Source organism: Lepidochelys olivacea, assembly GCF_965140295.1.
Source record: "Lepidochelys olivacea isolate rLepOli2 genome assembly, chromosome: 24".
Taxonomy (NCBI): Eukaryota; Metazoa; Chordata; order Testudines; family Cheloniidae; genus Lepidochelys; species Lepidochelys olivacea.
In genome coordinates, this window is record NC_140434.1 from 17,724,720 (window position 1) to 17,752,292 (window position 27,573).

General features: G+C 51.7%; 1 protein-coding gene across 8 annotated transcripts; it reads right to left on the reverse strand.

Annotated features, from left to right (window-relative positions):
• Nucleotides 1-2,019: 2,019 nt before the first annotated feature.
• Nucleotides 2,020-26,090, reverse strand: LOC311512464 (phospholipase A2 inhibitor NAI-like). Of its 8 annotated transcripts, none has more exons than XM_084613676.1 (6): nt 25,543-26,090; nt 6,280-6,407; nt 5,670-5,786; nt 3,906-4,058; nt 3,380-3,457; nt 2,020-2,348 (listed from the first exon to the last, which is right to left on the reverse strand). In XM_084613676.1, exons 1-6 carry the CDS (start codon nt 25,614-25,616, stop codon nt 2,134-2,136), a joined length of 765 nt encoding a protein of 254 aa, XP_084469802.1. In that variant the 5' UTR covers nt 25,617-26,090; the 3' UTR covers nt 2,020-2,133. The 8 variants fall into 8 exon arrangements, 3 of the variants coding, with proteins under 3 accessions (XP_084469802.1, XP_084469801.1, XP_084469803.1); XM_084613675.1 differs by having other exon boundaries at nt 3,380-3,520; nt 25,543-26,088; XM_084613677.1 differs by lacking the exon at nt 6,280-6,407 and having other exon boundaries at nt 3,380-3,520; nt 25,543-26,088.
• Between the last annotated feature and the right edge of the window lie 1,483 nt (nt 26,091-27,573).

Here is a 27,573-nt window from a genome sequence, read left to right on the forward strand (position 1 = left end):
AGCAGTTTCTCCTTGGAGTCTGTTTTTGAAGCTTTTGTGTTGCAAAATTGCCACCCTTAAATCTTTTACTGAGTGGCCAGGGCAATGCCCCTCTGCCATGTACACTGGCCAAACCGGACAGTCTCTACGCAAAAGAATAAACGGACACAAATCTGACATCAGGAATCATAACATTCAAAACCCGGTAGGAGAACACTTCTGGCCACTCAGGAAAAGACTTAAGGGTCCAGGCTTAGCCGGTTTGGCCGGGGGAAATCCGAAGAATATCTAGGAACCAGAGTGCTAAACTTCACAGCGGCGGGTCAGAGGCAGGTTGGAAGACCAAACCGAGATGGATGGATGGCACACAAAAGGCTCTGATTAATGCGGACCTGCTACAAGGCAGACTGAAACGGAACAGGGGGACCTGGGGTGTGGGGCTAAGGCGAGACGAACATGTTGCAGCACCCCAAAGTGTCCCGTGCATCTGACTGTGATACAGGCTCTCTGGGAACATCCCCTTCTTATTGCCAGGCCCCAGGCTCCCACAGGCCAGCCCCACGGCTCTGCTACTTCAAGGCTGGGTCCCTGGGTCCAGGACATCTGTTTCGTACCGTGGCTCCTTCAGCAGGTCCCAAAGCGTTTGCACCCACGTTGGAGGCTGAACTGACGTTCTCCTGTGTAGCTCCCAGCCTGTGCGTGCCAAAGTGGGAATTTTCTTAGTGTTTTGTCTGAAGCCTGTGTGTGCCTCAGTTTCCCCCGTGTGTTGCACAAGAATCTAGGTGGTGGGACAAGGGTGTGTGGTTGTGCAGAGACCCCGAGAGGGCAGGTGGGAATGCCATGTCCTCTAGCTGCCTGGGCCTAGACAATGGCTGGACACTCTGTATCCTGACCACAAAGGGCTGGGGCCCATTTAGGCAAGGGCCAGCTGGAGGAGCTGGGGAACAGCGAAAAGTGGAGGCCAGGTGACCCATTGCCCAGGGTGGAGGAGGAGTGGAGGAGGGGCACTGGGTGTGACGGAGGGTGGGCTGCTGGAAGCTGGGTGGTCTCCTGGGTTGGGAATTGGGGGGTGGGGGAGCCCAGGGCTCTGGGTCCCCCCAAGATGGACTTTCCCGAACCTCCCTGCTTACTGTGCTAACAGTCTCTGTTCTATGCTGTGTTCCCGATGACTAGTATCCTGTCTGTGTCACAGGCTGGCTGAGGGTCACTGCTGACTGTGAAGTTGGAGTGCATGGCCCCTTTTGGGGGGCAGGTAAGCCTTCCCCAGGTGTCTCATTGAGGGGCACTCCCTGCGGGGAGCTCACAGTGTGAACAGAGGGCTGAATGCGCTGAGGTCAGAGGCTGGCCCTGGTGAGAATCTGGCCCGAGGGGAGTCACTGCAGGAGGGTCCTGTCTGAATTTCATTCCGAGCGGTTCCTGAGCAAAGAGCTTGGGTGCCCGGGACACTGGGCTGCCTAATTTCCTGACTAGGGTCTTTCTAGGTCTTATCTTAGGGCACGGAACTGCTTTCATTCGAGGGGAGACTAAAATGATTAGGGCCATTTAGCCTGGCAAAGAGACAACTCAGGGGGGACGCGACAGAGGGCTAGAAAATCATGCCATGGCTTGGGGACAGTCACTAGAGAACTGCTATTTCCCCTGTCCCACAGCACCCAAACCAGGGGTCACCCCATGAAACGAACAGGCAGCAGGTGTCATACAAACAAGAGACCGTGCTTTTTCCCACAACACACAGTTAACCTGTGGAACTCATTGCCAGGGGATGTGGAGATGGGCAACAGTATAAGCGGGTTCAAAAAAGAACGAGATAAATTCCTGGAGGAGGAGAAGTCAGGGGTGGGTCTCTCCTAAATTGCCATGTTCTGAAGTTCTGGATGTTCCACTGTCAGAGACAGGACTCTGGACTAGCCATGGCCGCTCTGATATTCTTAACTGGCTTCTTGATGGCACCACCCACAAGAATTACATTTTTCCCCATTTAAATAAATTTTAAAAAATACAAAGAGTTTGGTCTCCAGTTTGTTTTATTCAGTGCAACAACATCAAGGGGATCTGAGTCCAGCCAGGAGCCGAGAACATGCGGCGGGGCAAGGGGCTAACGCAGGCCGCAGGGTGTATTTGAGTGCAGTGTCACCCGCGGCACTGGGTGGAGATTCAGGAGAGCAGCTTCAACAGGAGGAGCCCAGCGAGGGCTGGGAGGAAAAGCCCGGTTGCTCCGGGAGCCACGCCCGCCGTGCCGGAGGCCACTGTGCATTTGTCTGTGGTTAGATTCGAACTGATCTCTGCGAAGGCTGATGAGCCCACTTTTAAGGGGAGGCACATGGACTCGGAAACGCAGCCCTTCATGACCATCCGCATTGGGCTTCCACCTGCGTGGGGGTGGGAGGGGAAGCAGGCGATTGTCAGGGGAGCAGCTCCATTCCTCAAGCTGGAGCAAGACACAACAGACTCCCCCTCCTCAGGGCCCCATCCAAACTCCCCCCACCCCAGCCTCCATCTACCCATTTGCTCTGCTCCCCCACAGCCTGTCTGGCCCTGGATGGCTGCCCCCTCTGACACAGACTCACTGTGTGTCCTTGACCAAGTCACTTGCAGCCCCAATCTGAAGCCCGCCAACAACACCTGGATTGGATGAGGCCTGTATTAGCCCAACAGTTCACCTACAAAGCAGCAAGTCAGTGCTGGTGGAAGAAGTGGGATCTCTAAAACAGGTGGTTTTGTAGTCAGTTAAGGCAACATGATGGGACTGCACAAAACTAGGGTCAGTTCCCAGCCCTGCCACAGCCTTCCTGTGGCCTGCGTTGTGCAGGAGGTCAGACTAGATGATCATAATGGTCCCTTCTGACCTTAGTATTTATGAATCTATGACTGTGTCTTTACAGCTGAGCTTCCCAGGCCGAGAGTCTTTCTTGGTGGGGCACTGTGAAAGTCTATGAATCTAAGTCACGGCATTGCTCAGTGCCTCAGTTTCCCCACCTCTTAAATGGGAAGAATGATCGCCACTGTGCCTACAGAGATTGCAGGTTCTCTGGGGCACAGACTATATCTCCCTATCAGTTTTTAGTGCCCAGCACAGCGTGGGTCCCTTATCTTCATTGTGGGTCTGCACAGTGCCCGGCACGACAGGGGCTCCCAGGACTAAGCCAGTCCCTACCACGAAGAGTTTACAGACTAAACTACAGACAGGCAACAGCTGGGAGGAGAACCAGAGGCCCAGGGAGGGGGAGACACTGGCCCAAGGTCACACCGGAGGCCAGCGCTGGGAACAGAACCCAGGTGTCCTGATCTGCAGCCGATACGTTTACCTAGCGGCCTCCACCCAGCGTCCCGCTTCTGCCCCACGGGGTGAGGGATGGACAGCGAAGGAAAAATAACCCCAGAATAAATGAAGAGATGTTACCAATCGTTACAGTTCCAACGGCGTCAAGACATCGGGTCTCGGCTCCTGTACACTTGACGGTCTCTTCATGGCATTGCTCTGTGGACAAAGCATAGCAGCCAGGGCAGCTCTGGCCATTGGGTTTGGTGTCAGCCGGGGGCACTGGGAAGAAGCGGAGCAAACGCAGTCAGCTCGGGGGACGAGCCCCAGGACGGGTCGGGGCCGGGAGAGCAGCTGGGGGCTGCAGAGCTCAGCCCCGGGGGCCCCCTCCAGGGGGTGCTGTAGCTCCGGGGACGCCGGGGGCAGCAGGGGCCGGGGAGGGGTTTGCAGCAGGGAGCCCTGGATCCTGCCCTGGGTGGGGCCACCTGGGTTCACACCTGGTGAGCTCCACCCACCAACCTCCACACACCCAGGGTCTCGGTGTTATTCAATGGGGCACCCCCTGCCGGGCGGGAGGCTCAGTCTCAGGAAGTTAACATGGGGTAGGTTCCAGGCATCAGGAGGTGCAGGGGGATCGAGGCTGAGAGGCGGAGATGGGGAGATTTACGTGTAACATTGACGGTTTTGCAGGCATCTCCCACGCAGCAGGCGATGCTCGTGCTTGATGTCACTTCATTCCCAAAATTCATAGAGACGGGACCGGCTTTACATTGGCTGGATGCCACACAGCCCTTGAGAATGGTTTGGGTCTTCATTCCCGCTGCCCAGGAGGACAAGACAGAGATTTATTCCCCTTCCACTCCCACCCCATCAATGCCCTCTTCACAATGATAGCCCTGTGCCATTATCCTTCCTCTATCCCTGGGGAAACTGAGGCACAGGGAGGGGAAGCAACTTACCCAAGGTCCCGCCGGGCTAGACAAAGCGATTCCAACACCTGGAATCCGGGGGCCCCGGATCTCCTGCCCATAAACTCCTTTAGTTACCAGAGTTTCCACCAGGGGGTACGTGGAATGCTGCTGAAATCCCAATACCGGGCATCCTGCTCACCCCTTAGCTAGCCCACGGTGGGAGTCACAAACTAAATGTTCCCCTGCCGATAAAACCTGCAGGGCCTGATCCAGGAGATGCCCTCAAAGCACGCCCTCCGGATTGGGCCCTACACAAAGCCCAGCCGGGGGGGGGGAAAGAAGGGGGGGTGTTTCCCATATACTCAAGAGACCAGTGGACGTGGGGGAATCAGGTTCCAGGGAATGTTTTATTTCATACAATGTGGGGCGGCTTCAACAAAGGAGACAGAGAGACCCACCCGGATCCAGGGGGCCAGGCACAACCGTAGGAGGGGAGGGATCTGGGCTGAAGCCCCCAGGCTGATTCGGGCCAAGTGGGGATTTGAACTTGGCTCCCCCATGACCCAGCTGAGTGCCTAGCCACTGGGGTCTCAGGGCAGCCCCTCCTCCACCACTCTCATCTGCAAGGAAGGGCTGACCCGGTCCAGACACCCAACTCCCAGCGAGGAGTTCCCAGGGGTTCCCAGCTGTGGCCACACCCCTCTCCTTGGCACTTCCTATTGTCTGGCTTAGGTGGCTTCCACTCAGTGTGCTGGATTTTGCGGATCCCATCCAGAGTGGGCCCCTGGCCCACGGGCTGGTTAGTCACCTGGATTGATTCCCAAACGCAGCTACGGTGGACCCATGTGGCCACCAGAGGCTTCAGTGGCAGCCACCGTGATTTTGGGGGTCCCGGAGCCCACTGCCCTGGCACCCGGCTCTGCCCCCTGGAGCAGCACTGTGGGCCCGGTGGTGCTTCCTTAGAGTGCCATAGGATGGCTGGCTCTGTCCGTTGGAGGGAGGAGCTGGCTCTCTCTCCTCTCCCCCTTTGCCGTGATGGAAATAGAAAATCGTTCCCTGATATTTACAACGGCTTCGCTAGGAAAAATGTCCAAGACGCTTTCTTACAGCAAACTCATTCTGTTCAATTCATACAGTTAGTCGCAACCGTGTCCCGTTGGTGGTATTCTACCTAGCACCTCTTCTTTACACAGTACGGGTGTCCGCCTTTACGGACGCGGCCCGTCAAACTGTCGCCAGGATTGTATCTGAACTGTCCAAACTGCAAACCCCGCGAATTTTCTGTGTCTGCCTGGGCCTTTCGTTTGAGACCCACTGTTCACAATGCTGAGTCTAAGCCCCATTGGGAGGTAGCCCACAGGGTCTGGCATAGAAACCCAGGAGTCCTGGCTCCCAGTCATTGCCTGTTCGAACCCAGCCACCCCGCTCCTGTCCCGGAGGAAGGTGTAGAATAGAACCCAGGAGTCCTGGCTCCCCAGCCTGTTCCCTGACCCATGTTGATAAGGATCCATTTCACCTACCCACTATGACTTCAGTGAGAAAGATGCCACAAAAGTCTTGTCCAGGGGTGCAGGTCTGCATGCTGCCCGTGCAGTTGTTTCCAACTCCAGTACAAACCTCACACTGCAGACAGGCCCCTGGAGAAGGAGAGAGAACATGACAGGTCTAGATTTGTCCCTTCCTTGCCCCCTCACTTTCTCTTGAATTTTATTGGGGATCTCGCCCCATTGACACCAACGGAGCTATGGTCCTTTGACCCAGCTGGGGATCGTGCAGAAATGCCTTTCATATTGTCTTGAGCTCATGTTAGTGAGATTCAGATCTGCTGCCTTTCAGACAAACTTGGGGGGGGGGGAAATCCCCTTTCAGGAATATCCTTGGTCTCTGGCCAGCTCTGAAATGTGTCCAGTCAGGACACATTTCTAGGGATTGAAAGAATAAATATTCCTCCCATTTCCAGTCATCTCCTCCTCGGACGTTGTCACTCAGACGCTCCCGACTCAGCCCCGGTTATGCTGTGGCTGCTTTTCGGTTACGTTCAGGAACAGTTCTACACAACAGGGAGCTCTGAGCTGTTGGTACGTTGGAGACGTTAGGAAATCAGCCCCTGTAGGAACAGCCCCCCCTCACCCGTCGCCAGGAGAGCAGCGAGGAGGCAGACAGCAAGAGAAGCCTCCATGGTGTTGGGGAAGCAGGAGATCGACAGTGGTGTCTCCGATGCAGCCAAATCTCTGGCTGGGGAATTGATCACAGCTGGGCTGAAATGAGATCAGAAGAGAGATTGGACATGCATGATCCGGTCGACAGGGGTGTGGAACCACCGAGCCATTTGCCACAGTTCTGAGGTAGCCTCACTTCTGACCCCTTCGTGGCTGGTATGTTCGTGGCACCCACACAGATAAGTCAGGGAGAAACCTGAATGCTCCTGCTGGAAGGTTGCAGCGTAAGGTGACTCTGTTTCTGGGCATCCAGGACAATCACCCACAAGAACACAAACAAGAGAGAGACAAAGCAGGCTGCTCACTAAACAGTGGGAGACAAAGCAGGCTGCTCCCTAGACAGCGGGAGACAAAGCAGGCAGCTGCCCATGGCAGCAAGAGACAACTCAGCCCACTTTGTTCTTGGCTAGTTCTTTGCAGGCTGCCTCTGGTCCCATGCTTCCCTGCAGAGCCCCCAAGACTGCCAGCAGGACCAGGAAGCCACACTCTCTCCCCCTCACCTCCCTTAAAGTGATATCGTGCCATTGCAAACAGTCCTCAACACAAAACATCCATTAACAGTCATATGGTGGAGGAGTGGGGCTAGGAGCCAGGAGTCCTGAGTTCTTTCCTTAGCTCTGGAACGGGAGCAGGGTCTAGTGGTTACAGCAGGAGGGACAGGGAGCCAGGACTCCTGGGTTCTGCCTGCAGTTCCAGGAGGAGAGGAGAGTCTAGTGGGTTAAAGCAGGAGCCAGGACTCCCAGATTCTATCCTTGGTTGCAGAAGGGGAGTGGGGTCTTGTGGTTAGAGCACAAGCAGATCAGAGGGGTATCACTTACCAAACGCTCCTTAGAGTAAAGTTTGCCTGGGTGAAGTCAGTGGCGAATTCTGCAGCGTGGGAAAGCTGTACCCGTCTCTCCCTGTTTCCTGTTACACAGGGGCTGTCCCTGCCTCTCTCATTTTATAGAAGGGCTCAGGTACCTGCTGTGATGCAATATAGAAGCCTTAACGGATCTGCACCCTTTAGAGTCTGTACGTTCCTGTTCCCCTCGCCAGCCCTGTACGTGGACTTCTGTGCACGCTGACAAATTCTCCTCCCTTCCTCCCGGGAAATCGAATTGGGGAATGAGTGAAAGCAACTCCCCTTGGAAGGCTTGGGGTGGCGACGAGGGGTAGCCAGTCACATGTCTGAGGGAAGGAACAGGGCAGCAGGACTCCTGGGTTCTGTTTCTGATGACATCTAGATTAAGGACAGGACTTTTGCATCCTACTCCAGTCCTTGGGAGAAGCAAGATCCAGTGGTGAGAGAACTGGGGGGGGGGGGGGGGGGGGAGCCAGGATGCCTGGATTCTATAGAGTGGAAAACAGGGCACAGTGAAGTAGGGTAGGGTGGGCCTTGGAAATCTGGGTTCCATAAGGATGTGGGTCTAGTGAGTTAATGCAGGAGGAAGGCGGCCTGCAGGTCAGGACTCCTGGGTTCCATAGAGAAGTGAGGGGGGTGTCAAGTAGTTAAACCTCATTGTCAGGACTCCTGGGTTCTCTCCCCAGCTCTGGGGAGGGACTGGGGGCTAGTGGGTTAGAGCAGGGGGATAGGAGCAAGGACACTAGGGTTCTGTTCTCAGCGGGAAGCAGGATTGTGTGGGTTAGACTTTCAATCTTTCCAGACAACTGTACCCCTTTCCGGACTCGGATTTGTTTTGCGTACCCCCAAGTTTCCCCTCACTTAAAAATGACTTGCTGACAAAATCAGACATAAAAAGACGAAAGCGTCACAGCCACACTATTACTGGCAAATTGCTTCCTTTCTCGTAGTTACCATATAATTATAAAATAAATCGATTGAGACATGAATATTATGCTTACATTTCAGTGGACAGTGTATAGAGCAGTGTAAACAAGTCATGGTCTGTATGAACTTTTAGTTTGCACTGACTTCGCTCATGCTTTTTATGTGGCCTGTTGTAAAACTAGGCAAATGTCTAGATGAGTTGATGCACCCCCTGGAAGACCTGTGCGTACCCCCAGGGGTACACAGACCCTTGCCTGAGAATCACTGGATTAGAGAAAAGTCAGCAATTTTTCAGTAAGAGTGTGCTGTGACTTTTGGTTTTTTTTATTTCTGCTTTTGTCAGCAAGTCGTTTTTAAGTGAGGAGAAACTTGGGGTATGCAACACAAATCAGACTCCAAAAAGGGGTACAGTTGTCTGGAAAGGTTGAGAGCCACTGGGTTAGATCAGGGCTTCGACCGAGGACTCCTGGCTTCTCTTCCCAGCTCCACCAAACACTCTATGTCCTTGGGAAAGTCACAGGACCCGTCTCTCCTTTCCATTGTAAACATTATCACAATATTGACCCCCCCACACCAGATCTCATAATAACCTTTGCAAAGTTCCTGGTACATTGAAGTGCTGGGCATGGGGAGGGCTAAAGCTCTGAGGGTGGTTTTGGTCCTTTCCCCACGTTTGTTCCATTGACACTCACGTTCAGCCCCGTTTAAACACAGAGCAGAACAGAGGGACCTGGGCATGGAGAACAGCCAGGGCCCTGCAATGCAGTCGAGATTCTACCAGGCTGGCAAAGTCATGCCGGGGATTCCCATCATCTTCCTAATGACCTTGACAACAGCTCTGGTTTCAAGTGGGTTGTCATTTGTAAAGTTTTTGGCTGAAAACAGAACAATTTTTGACCAGAAACTGCCAAAAACAAATCAATTTTAAACCAAAAAAAGTCAAAAACTTAAAAACGTTTGAGTTCACAAGTGAAACATTTTTAGCGAAAACTTCCTGGAAACTGAACAATTGTCAGCTGGAAATGAAACAAGTTTGGCCAAAATCAACCAGTCTTTGAACCAATTTTTGAACCCTGTTCACAACATCCTCAGGCAAGGAGTTCCACAGGTTGACTGTGCACTGTGTGAAAAAATACTTCCTTTTGTTTGTTTAAACCTGCTGCCTATTAATTTCACTGAGCGACCCCTAGTTCTCGTGTAATGTGAAGGAGTAAATAACACTTCCTTACTCACTGTCTCCACACCCTTCAACATTTTATAGACTTCTATCATATCCCCCCTTCGTCATCTCTTTTCCAAGCTGAAAAGTCCCAGTCTTATTAATCTCTCCTCATATGGCAGCCGTCCCATCCCCCTAATCATTTTTGTTGCCCTTCTCTGTACATTTTCCAATTCCAATATAGCTTTTTTCAGATGGGGTGACCAGATCTGCACACGGCATTCAAGCTGTGGGCGTCCCATGAATTTACTTAGAGGCAATATAATATTTTCTGTCTGATATTTTCACCCTTTCCTAGTGGTTCCTAACAGTCTGTTCACTGTTTTGATGCCGCTGCACACTGAGTGGATGTTTTCAGAGAACTCTCCACAATGACTCCAAGATCTCTTTCTAGTTTAGACCCCATCATTTTGTATGTATAGCTGTGATAATGTTTTAAAATAGGCATTACTTTGCATTTACTTTCCTTTGTCAGTTTTGGAGCCTTAATACAAGAACTAATAACTTTAACTGGTAAATAAAATTCATGCAGAATATTTGCTCAATATTTGGGAAATATTTGCACCATGTCACACCAGTCCCCCTCAAGCACCCACATACTTTTAAATTTTAATGTATAATTAATTACCTTTTGGAAAATTATAAGCAAGCAAATATACACACTTTTAATTTGTGTATTTCATTTCTCATGAAAAAGTTATGAAGTAAAGCAGTTGAGTTTTCCCCCAACCATTCTTCTAAAACACGGAATAACGAATAAATTAGTTTTGGCACTAGTTTAAAGAGAAAAAAGGAAAAACAAAAAGCTTTTCAGGTGATCACTGGAAAGAAAACATTACAATAGATTGGCCAACACGGGTTTTCCATCAGCTCTAAGACACCTGAAGGTGTATTTCTCGTAGATAACAATGTTATCACCCAATGGCAAAATGTTTTCTTTTCTTATTAAGTTACTCAGTAACTAGAAATAAAGTCTTAAACATTGTAATCTATTTATACAATGGATTTGATAATTCTCCAGCACAAATGAAACACCCTCCAGTTCAAGGAACTCAAGGTGTAAAGATTCAAAACATAAAAACGAATGCATAAATTGAACTTGTATTTAAAAGGACTGATCTAAAAGCCTGTTGTAGCCTCTGGAAACTGTTCAGTTTTATAATGTACTGTAGGAATCCTGAGTATGTACCTACAGTGACCCAACTGGATGATTCTCAACGTGCCATAATGAAAATACAATCTGACACGAGACGTGTTAAATGTTATCAAGAAAATTTGCCCTCTAAGCAATGTCATATCTAGGCCGTACTCAGATATTAAGGAAGTTAGGAAAGAGACCTGTTCCCAGGCTCTAACAACCTGGTACGATTAAGAGCCTCCCAGGAACGGTGAAAAAGTCCCTGGGTCCATAGAATAATAGAAGAAAGAAACCATTTGTATTTGCTGATGGAGACGCCGAGGTATGGACAATAACGTCCTCTGGTTTCCATCATAAGAGACTGAACGTCTCAGGGCAGCACCGACGGTGACAGTGGAAATAAAACGGCCTGGCTTTGTGGGGGAGACTCATGGAGATCAGCACGCACCAGGTCCCTTCTCTGGGCCAAGGCTGGCCAGGACCTGCCCTCCCCTGGCTCCCATCCCACCAGCGGGGGAACGAGGAGCTATTTCCCCACAGGAAGGGCTTTGAGTGCCCTCTGGTGCCGGGTTGCTAGCGCTGATGCTGGCTGCAGGGGCTGGCGGGGGGACGGGACTGAGGGGCGCCAGGCTCTCAGCCGCCCAGCCGGAGGGGGCTCTGCTCAGGGTGGGGGCGGACAGAGCCATGCAGACAGCTCCCCCCTCCCGGCCACGGAGCAGCAGCAGCCCACACAGCGGGGGGATTCACATTTCCTGCCATGGGCAGCGTGGGAACCCCTCCTTCGGGGACGTTATCACTCGGCCCCGTCCCTTCGACCCAAGGCCTGCCCCTACCCTGCCCCTTCTGCCCCCTCCCTCTCCAGAGCCCTGAGCCCCACAGCGCAGCCGGAGGACACTGCCCCAGCCGCCCCCAGTGCTGGCCCACCAACCAGCTCAGGCCACAGGCCACCCCGCCCTGGCCAGCCCCAACCTCAAACCACCCAACCGGCCCACCCCAGCCCCGGAGCACCGGGCGGCCCGAACACCGGCCCCAGCTGCCCCAAGTATGGTCTTCGACTGGATCACCGGGTCAAAAAGGGACCCTGGCAGCTCTGGTCAGCACCGCCCACCGGGCCATTAAAAGTCCTGCAGGGCTAAGGCAGGCTAGTCCCTGCCTGTCCGGCTCGGCGCTGCACCCCGAAAACAGACAGCAGGTCCGGCGCTTAGGTGCGGGGGCCACAGGGCTCTTCACGCTGCCCCCACCCCAAGCCCCTGCCCCAGCCCTGAGCCCCCCCAAAGCTGGAGCCCACTCCTGAACCCCCAAACCCTCATCCCAATCCCCGCCTCAAAGCCTGCACCTCCAGATGGAGCCCTCACACCCCCTGCACGCCAACCCCCCAGCCCAGAGCCCCCTCCCACACTCGGAACCCCTCTGCCCCCCCAGCCTGGAGCCCCCTCCTGCATCCCAAATCCCTCATTTCTGGCCCCACCCGGAGCCCGCACCCCCCCCCAGTTAGAGCCCTCACCCCCTCCTGCACCTCAGCCCAGTGAAAGTGAGTGAGGGTGGGGGAGAGTGAGCCACCGAGGGGGGGGAATGTAGTGAGCAGGGGACAGGGCCTTGGGGAAGGGGTAGGGAAGGGGGCGTGGCCTCATGGAAGGGGCGGGGCTAGGCTGTTCGGTTGTGTGCGATTAGAAAGTTGACAGCCCTTGCCCTGAGTCCTGCACGGCTGGCCGGCCCCCCCTCGTCCCTACCCCAGGTCCAGCCCCCCCACGCTTCGGGGAAGAAGCTGAGCAAGGGTGGGAAGAGGCACAGCCGGGGCTGGGGCCACAGGGGAATAGCGGGACGCAGGACGGGGCCTCGGGGCACAGCGTGGGCCAGGCCGCACCTGGCTGTTTGGGGAAGGGGAGCTGCTGGTCCAGCTCCTGGCGGGCAGCCCTGTCAGCCAGCAGCGACTTCTCACTCCGACCCCAGCAAAGGGCTGCGGGTCCCTCCGGCGAGAGCACGGGGCAGTGGTTCATTTTCCTGTTTGCACCCTGCTGTGGTAGAAAACTCGGGGGGGGGTGGCAGACACCCCCTCCTGCACCCTTCCTAAGTGGTGCCCCTTCCTTGTCGGGGCTACGAGGACTGTGCCCCGTGGGAGAGAGCGGAAGGGGAGCCCTCCAGGCCAGGCCGGCTGGGTTGAGGGCGTGGGAGCGAGGGCTCCGATCCTTTCGCCGTCCGATTCCACCTCCATAGTGCAGAAGCCAAGAAAGTTCCCCACAATAGCGGGACCATCCCCCGCTTACATAATTGGCTCCACAAACAGGATCCAATCCGCAGGATCCACCCCATGGCTTTACTGGTTGGGTTCCGGTGGCACGGGCCAGCTCTGGTCAAAAGCCCGACCGTGGTAGGGTGACGATACGCCCCCATTCTCCAGGGCCAGTGCCCAGGTGAGGTCCTATGTCCCTGGGCAAACAACGTTCCCAGAAGAGTCACGTCAAGGCTATTTCAGTATGTCAAGATCTCGCTTCGCTGCAGCCATTAAACACCGACACCCCTGGGGGAAGCTCACAGCTGACTGGAGAGCTCTGAAGGGTCTGCCTCTAAAGCCAGCTCCCTTCAGACCTGAGACTGACGCAGCAGGCGAGTTACTGCAGGCGAAATGCCCGAATTCGACCACTGACGAGGATGCGCTGTGGGATGGAGCCCCTCGGTTAAAGGAGTTTGTGACGGGGGCGGGGACTGAGTGGCTGGAATGACACAACGGCGGTGATCACACGATGCGGCCGACGGGATGAAGCAATCGAACATCTCAGGGAATCTTCAGTGCCACATGCAGAACGGAGCCTCCGCCCGCCGGGCCGTAATGCCTCAGTGCAGAGGGGGTCTTCTGTCATGAATGACGTGTGGCCAGCAGAACAATCCAGGTTCAAGGCTGAAAATGCCGGAAAGCCATTCTCATGGCCTGGACAGACTTCGCTGTGCCCTGTCTTGAGTTCTTCAATCAACTGAACAGAAACATTAACATTCCAGAACGGGTGAATTCATCAGAGAAATGCACCTCTTAATCCAGCCAGCTGCTCCAGAGCTGCCAGCATCGGGAACACCGGTGAGTACAATTTCCTAGGTGTGTCCAGGGGTGGGAGTTTTCCATCGACAGACAATTTTTGTCCCCTAGACATTTGCGGGGGAGCTGTAAAAAATGAAGAGGAACATTTTTTGAATGACTATCTATATGGAATGTGTAAAATCATTTTGTTTGTAGTTTTTTTAATGCACCACAAGGTGGCGAATGTCATTTCTGTTAATGACAGGTTTCAGAAGAGCAGCCGTGTTAGTCTGTATCCGCAAAAAGAACAGGAGGACTTGTGGCACCTTAGAGACGGACCAATTTATTTGAGCATCAGCTTTCGTGAGCTACAGCTCACTTCATCGGATGCATTCAGTGGAAAATACAGTGGGGAGATTTATATACACAAAGAACATGAAACAATGGGTGTTACCATACACACAGTAACGAGAGTGATCAGGTAAGGTGAGCTATTACCAGCGGGAGAGTGGGAGGGTGGGGGGGAACTTTTGTACTGATAATCAAGGTGGGCCATTTCCAGCAGTTGACAAGACCATCTGAGGAACAGTGGGGGCGGGGGAATAAACATGGGGAAATAGTTTTACTTTGTATAATGACCCATCCACTCCCAGTCTTTATTCAAGCCTAAGTTAATTGTATCCAGTTTGCAAATTAATTTCAATTCAGCAGTTTCTCATTGGAGTCTGTTTTTGAAGTGTTTTTGTTGAAGAATTGCCACTTTTAGGTCTGTAATCGAGTGACCAAAGAGATTGAAGTGTTCTCCGACTGGTTTTTGAATGTTATAATTCTTGACGTCTGCTTTGTGTCCATTTATTCTTTTGCGTAGAGACTGTCCAGTTTGACCAATGTACATGGCAGAGGGGCATTGCTGGCACATGATGGCATAGATCACACTGGTGGATGTGCAGGTGAACGAGCCTCTGATCGTGTGGCTGATGTGATTAGGCCCTATGATGGTGTCCCTTGAATAGATATGCGGGCAGAGGTGGCAATGGGGTTTGTTGCAGGGATAGGTTCCTGGGTTAGTGGTTCTGTTCTGTGGTGTGTGGTTGCTAGTGAGTATTTGCTTTAGGTTGGGGGCTGTCTGTAGGCAAGGACTGGCCTGTCTCCCAAGATCTGTGAGAGTGATGGGTTGTCCTTCAGGGTAGGTTGTAGATCCTTGATGATGCATTGGAGAGGTTTTAGTTGGGGGCCGAAGGTGACGGCTTGTGGCGGTTTAATGATGAGACAGAACACAGCTTTATGCAAGCAAGCAGGCTGGTCAGCTGAGATGGGCTGTTCTGCCCCCCCGCCTTCCACCTTCTCCTTTTATTATATTTCTCCCCCCTAAGCATTACACACTGCTACCGCAAAAAGATACACAAAGGAATGTATGACGTTGATTAATATACTTATTTACCATCCTTTATCTACTACAATCCTGGTTCTCAGGCCTTGAGCCCAGGCTAAAAAAACCTCCCACAGTTGCTGTCCCAACAATCAAGTTCTCATGGTTCATATCTAGCCCTTGTCCTTGGATAGAGCAATGTGTGCATTGCTTCTACAAAACAGTCAGGGTGTGCCCCGCCTGCTTCCAGGTGGAATAGCTAAACATGAACCCTTCATCCCCCCGTTTTTTATTTAATGATATTTGGCCATCTCATGGTAGCCGTCAATTTGTTTTGTCATGCTGTTTAACTCCCAGACAGACAAGGACATAACCTGGGGAGCTTTCCAGGGTGAAATTTTACAAAGTCTTAACAAGGAAGGAATACATTGTACACAGCAGCAGCAAAAAATAAGCCCAATGATTACAAACACCGAATAACCAAAAAGCTGTCGCAGCCATTCTAGAGAGGGCAGCCAACCTGTAAGCCAATTCCAAAAACCCTCAAACCCCAGATCTTGGCGTATGTGTGTTGTAAGACTGGCCAATTCAGCCAGTCTAGTTTCTATGGAGCGACTATTATCAGTTAAATTAAAGCAACACATGTGCTGAAATGTGGAGCAGCCTAGATGGTGTTTCAGGAGCAGAAAATCAATGGCTGCTCTGTTATCCAAGATTGCATCCCTTAATTCGTGTTGTTCTGTGTTAAGTAAGGCAATAGCCTGGGATGTTGTATTAATTGCCTTTGCCGCAAAGCATGCCAGGTTATTTAAAGTTCTGGCGGAATACATGGCAAGCGTGGGGACCCCAACAATAGAGGCTGCTAAAGCAGTATACTCAGCACGACTAAAAAGCTCAACATCTGCAATACAATCATCTGAAAGGGGTACACTTCTTTTACTACGATTTTGACCAGCAAAAGGCAATATAAGTGTCATTCTACTAAGACAGCAAAGGGTGCCATCACTTAAATTTGAAGGAATATAATTAAAGGTGCGTGAACCGCAAGTGAAAAACCATCCTGATGGTAGGATGATATGGCCATAATTATATGAAACATTAACAGCATGGGAACAATTTAAAAGGGGTTGAGAAATTTTTCGACAGCCCAAGGGCACCTTTGTACTAGTGCAGTTAACTACACGCGCACAGGTGACATTGTGAGCCCCGGCCGGGTACGGTGTGTGGAGGGATATAGCCGTGCGAGGCAGAGTATAGTTGGCCGGGCCCCAATTAGCCATGCTAGAGTACTGGGAAGAAAGATTCGCATAAGCAGAGAACGGTGTCTTATTCTCCATCTCCTCAGGGTGATGACATACAGGAATAAGGCATGTACCTAACAAATCTCCGGCTGCTACAGAATTAGATAGACAAAAGTGGGTAACATTTGCTATTGAAGCCAATCTTTTCCATATGTTATATGTCATTCGGGCTCGTAACGGGGGAAGCGCTTCCGAGCCAACCCCTACAGGAAATAGCAGGCACAAAAGGCACACAATCATCACAGAATTAGCAGTGATTTGGGCGAGAATCGCCACAAACAAAGTCTCAGGAGTCTCTGGCTGTTGATCTGCTGCCAGTCTTCGTTGGGCCGCGGCGACCAATGCTTTTACTGCTCCCCATGTCACGGGCCGGTTTGGGACGCTATGCCTCTTCCGTTTCCGTCCCTTCGTTGTCGACTCGGGGGGCAACGCGGTCTCCTCCAAGGTCAGCTGAAACTCTGGCATGGGATTCGACAGCCCCTGGTGCCATGCCATGCTGCTTCAGTGCCGGTCGCACACACCGAGCTGGAACCCACAACGGTCCTGCAGGGAGAGACCCAACAGCATATCCCCGACCCCAAGTGATTAGAGGTACTGGGCCCAGCCACTGTGGATCGGGCAGCTGACGATAAAAGACACGCGGTCTTTCCAGTACCTCAGATTTGTGCAAATGCCGATCCGCAGGGGTCTGCTGATCTGCATTCAGTGTTAAATTATTTAAAGTAAACAAGAGGATATGCATTTGTTGTTGAATGTCTCCTAAGGTTCGGAGACGCAGCTCCCCTTGTTTTAATTGTTTATCTAGCAAGGTTTTGAGTGTGCGATTGGCACGTTCAACAATGGCTTGGCCCGTGGAATTATAAGGGATTCCGTGTTTAAGACGGACGTCCCAGCGGGCACAAAAGGGGGAGAGGGCTGCAGAGCAGTAGGCTGGGGCATTATCTGTTTTAATTTGGCAGGGGCGACCCATAACAGAAAAGCAGGCCAGCAAATGGTGAATAACTTTGTTAGTGGCTTCCCCACGTTGTGGGGTTGCCCAAAGGAAGCCTGAATAAGTATCAACGGAAACATGTAAAAACGAATAGGGGCGAAATGGTGGCACATGAGTAACATCCATCTGCCACAGCTGATTTGCTGCGGTACCTCGGGGGTTAACGGCATAAGAGAAAGTCGGAGCAGCAGCAGCACAGTGGGGGCAGGAACGGACAATGGAACGTGCATGATCAGCAGGAATGTGAAACTGCCGGGCCAAAACAGAGGCAGACTGATGAAAAAAGGCATGGCTTTCAATGGGGTCAGAAAAAAGGGAATTTACCTGACCACGCAACGCGCGATCGGCGCGTGCATTGCCCTCAGTGAGTGGCCCAGGCAGAGGGGTATGACTGCGAATATGAGCAACAAAGTACGGGAAATGACGAGTGGCAAGAAGATGCTGCAAAGACAAAAACAGGCGAAGGAGGTCTGCATCAACCTGAGGGGTAATGAGGGCAAGGGGTAAATGATCAATTACCTGATAAACATAATGGGTATCCACAATTAAATTAAAGGGACAATCAGCAAAAAGGTGAAAGGCCAAAATAACAGCAGCCAATTCTGAACGCTGTGCAGAACGCTGAGGCAGTGTAAAACGAGAATGCCAACGAGGGGGGTCACCCAACTGATAAGTGACTACACCTCGGTGGGGAGAGCCATCAGTAAAAAGAGTGACAGCGGAAACAATGGGTTGAGAGCGGCTAAGACGATGAACAACTAGGGGCACCTTTTGGGTAATGACCAACCGAGGATCTTTTGGAGGATTGTAAGAAATCTCTCCCACATAATCACAAAGAGCAACTTGCCAGGCCAAGGAGGTGTGGCACAAAGAGTCAAATTCAGTATGGGACAAGGGGAGCACAATGGCAACTAAATCAGTGCCAGTGAGTTGCACTGCACGGTGGCGGGCTTTACGAACAAGATCAGATAGGGCATCTAAATACGGATAAATATTTCGAGGAGGGGTGGATGAAAGGTAGAGCCACTCTATAATAGAGACGGCTGTGTCTGTACGGGGTACAAACAGAGCCGCAGTTGGCGTATGAGGGGTGGCAAGAAGAACCAACCGTAAGGGACGGACCTCTGGGAGTCTGTCCACAAACTGCTGACTCAATGCTGCATTGATTTGTCGAATGCAGGCAGTATGCTTTTCACTGATGGCAATAACCGCACCTGGTGCCCGGGCTCCACGCAGGGGCTCAAACAACGGCTGCAGCATTGAAGTGGGGAGACGAAAGTAGGGCCGAATCCAATTTAAATGACCCAAAATCTGTTGTAATTTAACAAGGGTTAGGGGTTGAGGTAGAATTAATTCCGGACGAACCGGAGCAGCATAGGTTTGTAAAACCTTATATCCGAGGTAGTGGTAGGGATAAGAGCGTTGGATTTTTTCTGGTGCCACTAACAGGCCATTTTGGCCGAGAATCTGAGATAAAGATTCAAGCTGTTGTGCCGTGACCCGGGGACCACTTAGCAAAATGTCATCCATGTAATGGTAGACCTTTAGCGAAGGGTACCGGGCACGGAAAGGGGCAAGGGCCCGATCCACAAAAAGCTGACACAAGGTTGGACTATTTTGCATTCCCTGGGACAAGACCTTCCACTGATACCTTTGAGAGGGTTGCTGATTATTATATTGTGGCACCGTAAATGCAAATTTTTCGCGATCTTGAGGGCAAAGGGGGATGGTGAAAAAACAATCTTTTAAATCTAACACACAAAGTTGATCGGTTTGAGGAATTAAATTCGGGTTCGGTAAGCCAAATTGCAAGGGGCCCATAGGTTGGATGCGTTTATTTATTTCCCTTAAATCATGTAACAGCCGCCAAGCACCTGATTTTTTCTTAATAACGAACACCGGGGTGTTCCAGGGACTGGTGGAGCTCTCCAGTCGCTGTGCTTGCAAATGCTGCCGCACAAGCGAATGAAGTGCTTTTAACTTTTCTAGAGGGAGGGGCCACTGGTCAATCCATACGGGCTCTAAGGATTGCCATACCAAGGGTAATGCGGAGGGCACGGTGGGTGAGGGAGGGTTTTGGGCCATCAGATGTTAATATCGAGGGTGGTGTCTAACTTTGTAAGTAAATCACGGCCCCAAATATTGAGGTGGACAGGGAGCACAAAAGGGCGGATAGTAGCAAGGGCACGGCCTCCCGGTTTAGAGACTGTGACCCAAGACAAACTGTGGCGCCCGGGTTTACTACCCCCAATCCCCCACAATTCTTTAGAAGGAACCGTAGGCCAACTAACCGGCCACTCCAGATCACGAATCACCGTAACGTCAGCTCCAGTGTCCACCAGCCCGGTAAAAGGAACATCATTTAAGAGAAGTGTTAACTGAGGTTTCGAGGGGCGGACTGACATTGTCAGAGCAACAAGTGGAGAGGACGCGCTGTGAGACGGCGAGTGAGACAACGTCGATCCAAAGCCTCCTCCGCCCCGAGTTCGATCCTCAGCAGCTGGCACCTGATAGGGGACTAAAATCAATTGTGCAATTGACCGTCCACGCGGGAGCGACTGTGGAAGATGAGTCCACACCTGAACCTTAATAATGCCGGTGTAATCAGCATCAATGACCCCTGGAATGACAAAAAAGCCCTGTTTCCCAGCATGTGAGCGAGGGAGAACAAGACCTACAAAGCCGGCAGGGAGAGGTCCCGTCACCTGTGTAGGTATGGCACAGACCTCCCCTGGCAGCCGAAAGTCAGTGTCCTCCTGCATGATCAAATCAAGCCCTGCACTTCCAGCAGTCGCCGCCCTCATAGAGTCTATGGATTTTAAGGCAGAGGAGCGGTTGTCTGAGTGGGAAACACCCCTGTTTGGCCCTGGGTTCGGGGGGGACCCGTCGCGCAGTTTCCCGACCCGCTACGACACTGATTAGCCCAGTGATAACCTTTCCCACACTTGGGGCACTTCTTTGAGGGTCGGGCTGGTGCCTTAGATGAGCGGCACTCCCGCTGAAAATGACCCTCCTTACCACAGCGGTAACAGCGCTTCCCCTCCTTCCCAGTTTTTCTGAGGGCGGCAGCCAGAACTCCAGCCTTATGGGCTTGTGTGCCAATGTTCTGGCACGCCCGCAGCATGTCTGAGAGCTCTAAAATAGCAGAGGCTTGCGCTGCCTGGAGAGCACGGCGGCAATCCTCGTTTGCATTTTCAACTGCCAATTTTAACAGGAGCTCGTGAGCTGCCTCAGTGTTATCCACCTGTCGGAGGATAGCTTCATGCAATCTGTTGGTAAAATCCAAAAAGGACTCTGAGGCACCCTGACGGATACTGACAAAGCTTTTGGTAGGCTTGCCTGAATCCGGGACCTTCTTGAAAGCATGCTGGGCACAGGTGGAAATAATGGGGAAGACGGCCTGAGGGAGTTGAGACTGCATCTCAATAGTAGCAAACGGGCCCTCCCCTGCCAAATGCTCATAAATGATACCGTGCTCTCTATGTACCTGAGCTTGGCGTTCTGCCATCTGCCAATACTCACTAAGCCAAATAACATACTGACTGGGTGATAACATCATGAGCAGCAGCGTTTTCCAATCCTCAGGGATTAGGGAGTACCCAGTACCTATCCCTTCAATGAGACCACGCACAAAGGTGCTAGTCAGGCCAAACTCACGAATTGCTTTCTTTACCTCTCTAACCACCGAGTATGGCAAAGTGGTCCAGGTGCCCACGGGGTTGCCCTGGTCATCATTCTGCCAGGCCACCGGGCAAACTGAGACCAGATCAGCCAGCTCCTCCGCTGTAAGATCTGATCGAGCTTTCGCTGCGTGAACCATTTGTTGCACCAGCGAAAGCTTCTGAGCAGATACAGATGACCCTCCGGGGGGCCCCGGAGCATGGGGCCCCACGGACGGAGGGTGATCACACACTGGCTCCGGTGGGGAAGGCAAGGGAGGCGGTGGTAATGAAGACACTGGGGGCAAAGCAGGGAGAGGGGGGGCTGTGGGTACGGGAGAGGGTCTTTCCGAAGCGACACGCTGGGTTGCATCAGTAGAAGGGGGGAGAGCTGCAACGGGGATGGCTACAGGAGCCGACGGGCGTGGCGAGATCACCAGCCTCGTGAAAGAGGGCCTATCCGAGGTGACACGCTGTATCGCGTCGCGACAGAGGTGCCAGGCATGTAAAGCCTGCACGGGCGCCCGAGGCTCTTCGTGCAATGTCTGGCCCAATCGCTCCCAGTCCGCTAGCTTAAGGCTTCTGGCTTCAGGATACCACGGGCACTGGGCACGCACCTCCTGTAGCAGGAGAGTAAGTGCTCGAGCCGGGCAGTCATGCTGAGCCTTATGCAGCAAATACTGCAGCTCATTGCGGTGTTGCACTTGCAAAGCAGAGAGGCAGCTTCCCATACTTACCACAATGAAAAATACTCACCGGGATCCACGAAGCGGATGAGTGACGCGTCTGAAACCCTTGCCGGGCGAGGTGAGTGCTGAGGGCCCCACGTTGGGCGCCAGTTGTGGCGGCTCAGTGATGAGACAGAACACAGCTTTATGCAAGCAAGCAGGCTGGTCAGCGGAGATGGGCTGTTCTGCCCCCCCGCCTTCCACCTTCTCCTTTTATTATATTTCTCCCCCCTAAGCATTACACACTGCTACCGCAAAAAGATACACAAAGGAATGTATGACGTTGATTAATATACTTATTTACCATCCTTTATCTACTACAATCCTGGTTCTCAGGCCTTGAGCCCAGGCTAAGAAAGCTTCCCACAGTTGCTGCCCCAACAATCAAGTTCTCATGGTTCATATCTAGCCCTTGTCCTTGGATAGAGCAATGTGTGCATTGCTTCTACAAAACAGTCAGGGTGTGCCCCGCCTGCTTCCAGGTGGAATAGCTAAACATGAACCCTTCAACGGCTAGTGGCGTTCTGTTATTTTCTTTGTTGGGCCTGTCCTGTAGTAGGTGACTTCTGGGTACACTTCTGGCTCTGTCAGTTTGTTTCTTCACTTCCGCAGGTGGGTATTGTAGTTGTAAGAAAGCTTGATAGAGATCTTGTAGGTGTTTGTCTCTGTCTGAGGGGTTGGAGCAAATGCGGTTGTATCATAGAGCTTGGCTGTAGATGATGGATCGTGTGGTGTGGTCTGGGTGAAAGCTGGAGGCATGTAGGTAGGCATAGCGGTCAGTAGGTTTCCGGTACAGGGTGGTGTTTATGTGACCATCGCTTATTAGCACCGTAGTGTTCAGGAAGTTATCTTTGAGACACCACTGACTTCCCTGAGGAAACTCCAATCCATCGCAAAAAGAAAAGGAGTACTTGTGGCACCTTAGAGACTAACAAATTTATTTCAGCATAAGCTTTTGTGAGCTACAGCTCACTTCATCGTATGCATCAGTGAACTTCCTGAAAACACCATCCTGGCCACTATGGATGTAGAAGCCCTCTACACCAACATCCCACACAAAGATGAACTACAAGCCGTCAGGAACAGTATCCCCAATAATGTCACGGCAAACCTGGTGGCTGAACTTTGTGACTTTGTCCTCACCCACAACTATTTCACATTTGGGGACAATGTATACCTTCAGATCAGCGGCACTGCTATGGGTACCCGCAGGGCCCCACAGGATGCCAACATTTTTATGGCTGACTGAGAACAACGCTTCCTCAGCTCTCGTCCCCTAATGCCCCTACTCTACTTGCGCTATATGGATGACATCTTCATCATCTGGACCCATGGAAAAGAAGCCCTTGAGGAATTCCACTATAATTTCAACAATTTCCATCCCACCCTCAACCTCAGCCTGGACCAGTCCACACAAGAGATCCACTTCCTGGACACTACGGTGCTAATAAGCTAATAACCCAGGAACCTATCCTTGCAACAAAGCCCATTGCCAACTGTGCCCACATATCTATTCAGGGGACACCATCACAGGGCCTAATCACATCAGCCACACAATCAGATGCTCGTTCACCTGCACATCTACCAATGTAGAGAAAGTTGCATCGCTGTAAAGTGCCAGTGTACACAAGGCCTAAGTTTCTATACCCCTCGCCGGCCGTACCGGTGCCATATAGATTAAGGGCAAGACTGTTGAGTCCTGCTCCTATCCTTGGGCTGTTACATTTCAGGAAAGATCTGGACAAATGCGAGAAAGTCCAGAGAAGAGTAATACAAATGATGAAAGGTCGAGAAGACATGACCTATGAGGGAAGATTATAAAAACTGGGTTTGTTTAGTCTGGAGAAGAGAAGACTGAGAGGGAACATGAGAACAGTTTTCAAGTACGTAAAAGGTTGTTACGAGGAGGAGGGAGAAAAATTGTTTTTCTTAAGCTCTGAGGACAGGACAAGAAGCAATGAGCTTAAATGGCAGCAAGGGAGGTTTAGGTTGGACATTTGGAAAAACTTCCTAAGTGTCAGGGGGGTTAAGCACTGGAATAAACTGCCCAGGGAGGTTGTGGAATCTCCATCTTTGGGGATTTTTAAGAGCAGGTTAGACAAACACCTGTCAGGGATAATGCTTAGTCCTGCCATGAGTGCAGGGGACTGGACTAGATGACCCCGAGGTCCCTTCCAGTTCCATGATTCTATGAGAAGCAGGATCCAGTGGTTAGAGAAGTTAGGGTGGGAACCAGGATTCCTGGGTTCTAGAGACTGGAAAGTGGGGCATAGGAGAGTAAGGTTGGGGGGGGTGGGGCTTGGAAATCTGGATTCCCTGGTTTCATAGGACATGGGGCCTAGTTAATGCAGGAGGAAGAGAGCCTGCAGGTCAGGACTCCTGGGTTCCATTGATGAGAGAGTGAGGCCTAGTAGTTAAATCTGGTTGCCAGGATTCCCGCATTCCCTCCTAGCTCAGGGTGGGGTAGGTTAGAGAAGGCAGACTATGAGCCAGGACCACTGTTCCCTCTAAGGTATGTGCGCACACAGATCCTAAACCCTGCACACACGGCGAAACACCGCACGCACAAAATTTGCACAGAAGCACAACAATTTGCACAGAAGAAATTTTTTGCGCACACGGCCTGGGTTCTCTTCCCAGCTCCACCCATCACTCGGTGTCCTTGGGAAAGTCACAGGGCCTGTCTTCTTTTCATCTTATACGTTATAACAATATTGCCAACCCCCACCAGATCTCATAATAACCCTTGCAAAGTTCTTGGTACCTTGAAGTGGTGGGCATGGGGAGGGCTAAGCCCCATTTAAACGCAGAGCGGAACAGAGGGACCTGGGCAGGGCCGTCCTTACGCATACACAATGCAACATACGCAGCTGCGTGGGGCACCAGAGTCTTAGCGTTCACCCTCCCGGCTTTCCTGTCCCTGTTCAGATCCTTCCCGCAGGTTCCCACCGCTGGTGGCTGCAGCCTGGCGAGTCTTCCTCCGGCGGGGATCTCGTAACTTACAGGTGAAAAAGCCTCCAGCCTGCCAGCCCTATTAGCACAACACTGACACTGCCAAAGAGCCGTTCAAGGGGGAGTGAAGCCATTTCACGGGCATTTGCCAACCCCCAGGAATATACGGTTAGTATCTGAATTTACTGGCAAAACCAGCTGGGCATCACTGTCATATTTACTCAGAACATGTCAGTCTACAGGACCTTAGTTTAAAATTTGCTTTAAAAATATTTCATTAGTGAGTTGGTGAAGATTATAAAATCACATCTCTAAAAAATCCTTGCATAGATTTTTAGATGCACAATCATCTTTAGCCTTAAATGCTTGGTTCTTCAGACATATAGTTTTTAAAATAAAACTTCAAAAGACCACCCTTATCGAAAATACACATTTTAATTACTATAGTAAAAAAAACTTGCTTCCAAAGTCTTCCGGTCCTTTCTGTCCATCCCTTTTTCCCTTCACCCCCTCTTCCCCCACCCCTTATTGAAGAGAGCCTTTAAAGGGATAACACCCCTTTCCTTCCAGATAGCTGGACATCCTTTGTTATGCCTAAAATCTTTGGAAACATATTTTTAAAGTTGGTGAAATTTCATAAACATGTCTATTGTTACAGAGATCACGCAAAGTAAATTAGCGTGTTCCCTTTTTCGACAAGCAATGAGCATTGTTATGAAGACACTAACCCTCCGGGGCTGGTTAATTGAAAAGAATGTCTTTGTTTCAGTGAGTTAAACATGTAGTAATCTGGAACGATGAAGGCTGAAGAGTACATTTAAAATATAAAATCGGCTTAGAAATACTGATTAAGAAAATGTAAACCAGAGAAGAGCAGCCTCGTGTGTCCCATCATATTTAAGGTTGTGTTCAGCAGGACAGCCGACTCGCCCTTCCCACAGAACTTTGGCAAATAAATGTCTGACAAATTTCAGGGCATATCAAAAAACCTGTGGCTGACATTTTTTTATTCCCAAGTTTAGTACTTTTAATTAGGTACCTTCTGCACGTCCATTCTGCATGAGGGAGAGGGTCCGGGGGTCTCTGCGGGGAACTGTGATTCTCCACCACCATGAGGAGGGCTGGGCGTCTCCTTATCCTTTGCTGTCTCGTCCCTCCCCCTGCCACCCCCACCTCCCGGGCTGCGAGCTCGGGCTGCTGTCAGGCATAGGGGCACCCGTTTAATAATACTGCGTAGGGCCCCATAAATCCTCAGGACGGCCCTGGACCTGGGCATGAAGAACAGCCAGGGCCCTGCAGTGCAGCTGAGTTTCTACCATGCCAGCAAAATCATTCCAAGGGGTCCCATCATCTTCCTAATGATCGCCACAACAGCTCTGGTTTCTAGCTGGTTGTAATTTGAGTTTAGCCTCCGCATCTCTTCCTCCTGTCCATCTTCCCCAGCTCCCTTACACTGTGTCATAAACGTTATGCAAGCATGGAGCTGGATTCCTGACACCAACCCAGAGGAAACGTCAGATTTCATCAGGAGAAAAATAACCCTGAAAACCTCAAATCTAAATCATAAAACTTTTGGCAGGAAATTGCAGGCAAAAAAAATTCAGCCAAAAATGAAAATTGTTCAATCTGAAAATACAAAATAATGTTGGTTGAAAAGCACTAAAACCTGGGAAAGTTTTGGCTACAAACTGCTACAAAGGGAACAACTATTGGCCTAAATGTGAATAATTTTTGACCTAAACCCAGAAATGTTTTGAGCCCAAATTCTCAAAACAGAAACAATTTTCAGCAAAAAACAGGTGGAAAAGGTGGTGTTTGGGGCTGAAATCTGAACAAGCTTTTGGCTAAGACCTGCCAAAACCAAACCGATTTCAAACCAAAAAGAGTCAAATGAAGAGAATGTGGCCAAAAACTGCTGAAAAAAATTTAAATTGGCTGGGGGGGGGGGGCATTTGACCAAAATGGAAAAATCTGTAGGAAAGCAGATCCCTGCTGTGAAAATGTTTGAGTTGAAAAACCTGATTTTCCATAAAAAAAAAGCAAGTTGTGATGGGAAATTTCCTCGCAGCTCCTCGTGGAAGTGCCAGGGGGCTGTTGGCCCCTCACTGACATGTGGCACAGCATGGGGTGGGGGGGGTCAGCCCTCCCCCAGTACCAAAAGAAAGGGGAAGGGTCAAAGAGAAACCAGGATCCTGAGACTGAGAGGCCCCAGGGCCAATGGGGAGAGACCTGCACTCCAGGTCAGCCCGATTGACAGGGCAGCAGGCCAGTGCGGGAGTCAGGAGCCCAGAGCCCATCCTCTGTGTGAGCTGCGGCTCGCCGAGCCAGGGCAGGGCAGAGTTAAGGGGAGAGCAGCAGCCCGAGCTGGGCTGGTGGCAGAGGAGGAGGAGCCGGGAGCTGGGGCAGCACAGACCAGCCGCGCCGAGGCGGAGCCAGGCCCAGCTGCAGGGGGGAGCCGCAGGTGCGAAGCCCGAACAGCAGGACACGGCCCAGCCCCATGTGACACCAATGCCTCATGCGGCGAGCGGCTGAGGAGAGCCGGGGGGCCTGGGCAGAGGGCCCAGCGCAGGGAGATTTCGCCAGGCACGAGGGCTTCCAGGACGGACTTGGAGTGGGACGTGACCCCGACGTTGGGGCCGACGCTGGGGAGAAGGGTCGTGCCCCCTAGCGCCTGAGGGCCTGTGGGCCCCGCCAGAGCAGGGTCTGACCCACGGTGTCATTGTGGCGCGGCGGGAGGCCTGGGGCGGCTGAGAGACAAACTGTGAACGTCTCTCATGACCCAGAGACGGCTGGTTGTGCTGTCCCTGGCCCACAGGGCGGGGTCATAGAAGATTAGGGAGGGAAGAGCCCGTGATACAGGCTCTCTGGGAACATCCCCTTCGTATTGCCCCAGATCCCACAGGACAGCCCCACAACTCCGTGACTTCAACACCCTGTTCCTGCCTCCAGCACGTCTCTTTCCTACCGTGGCTCCTTCGGCCGGTCCCAAAGCGTTCGCACCCCGCGGGAAGCTGAACTGACGTTCTCCGGGGCTGTGTCGCTCCCGGCCTCTGCTGCCTGATTTCCCCAC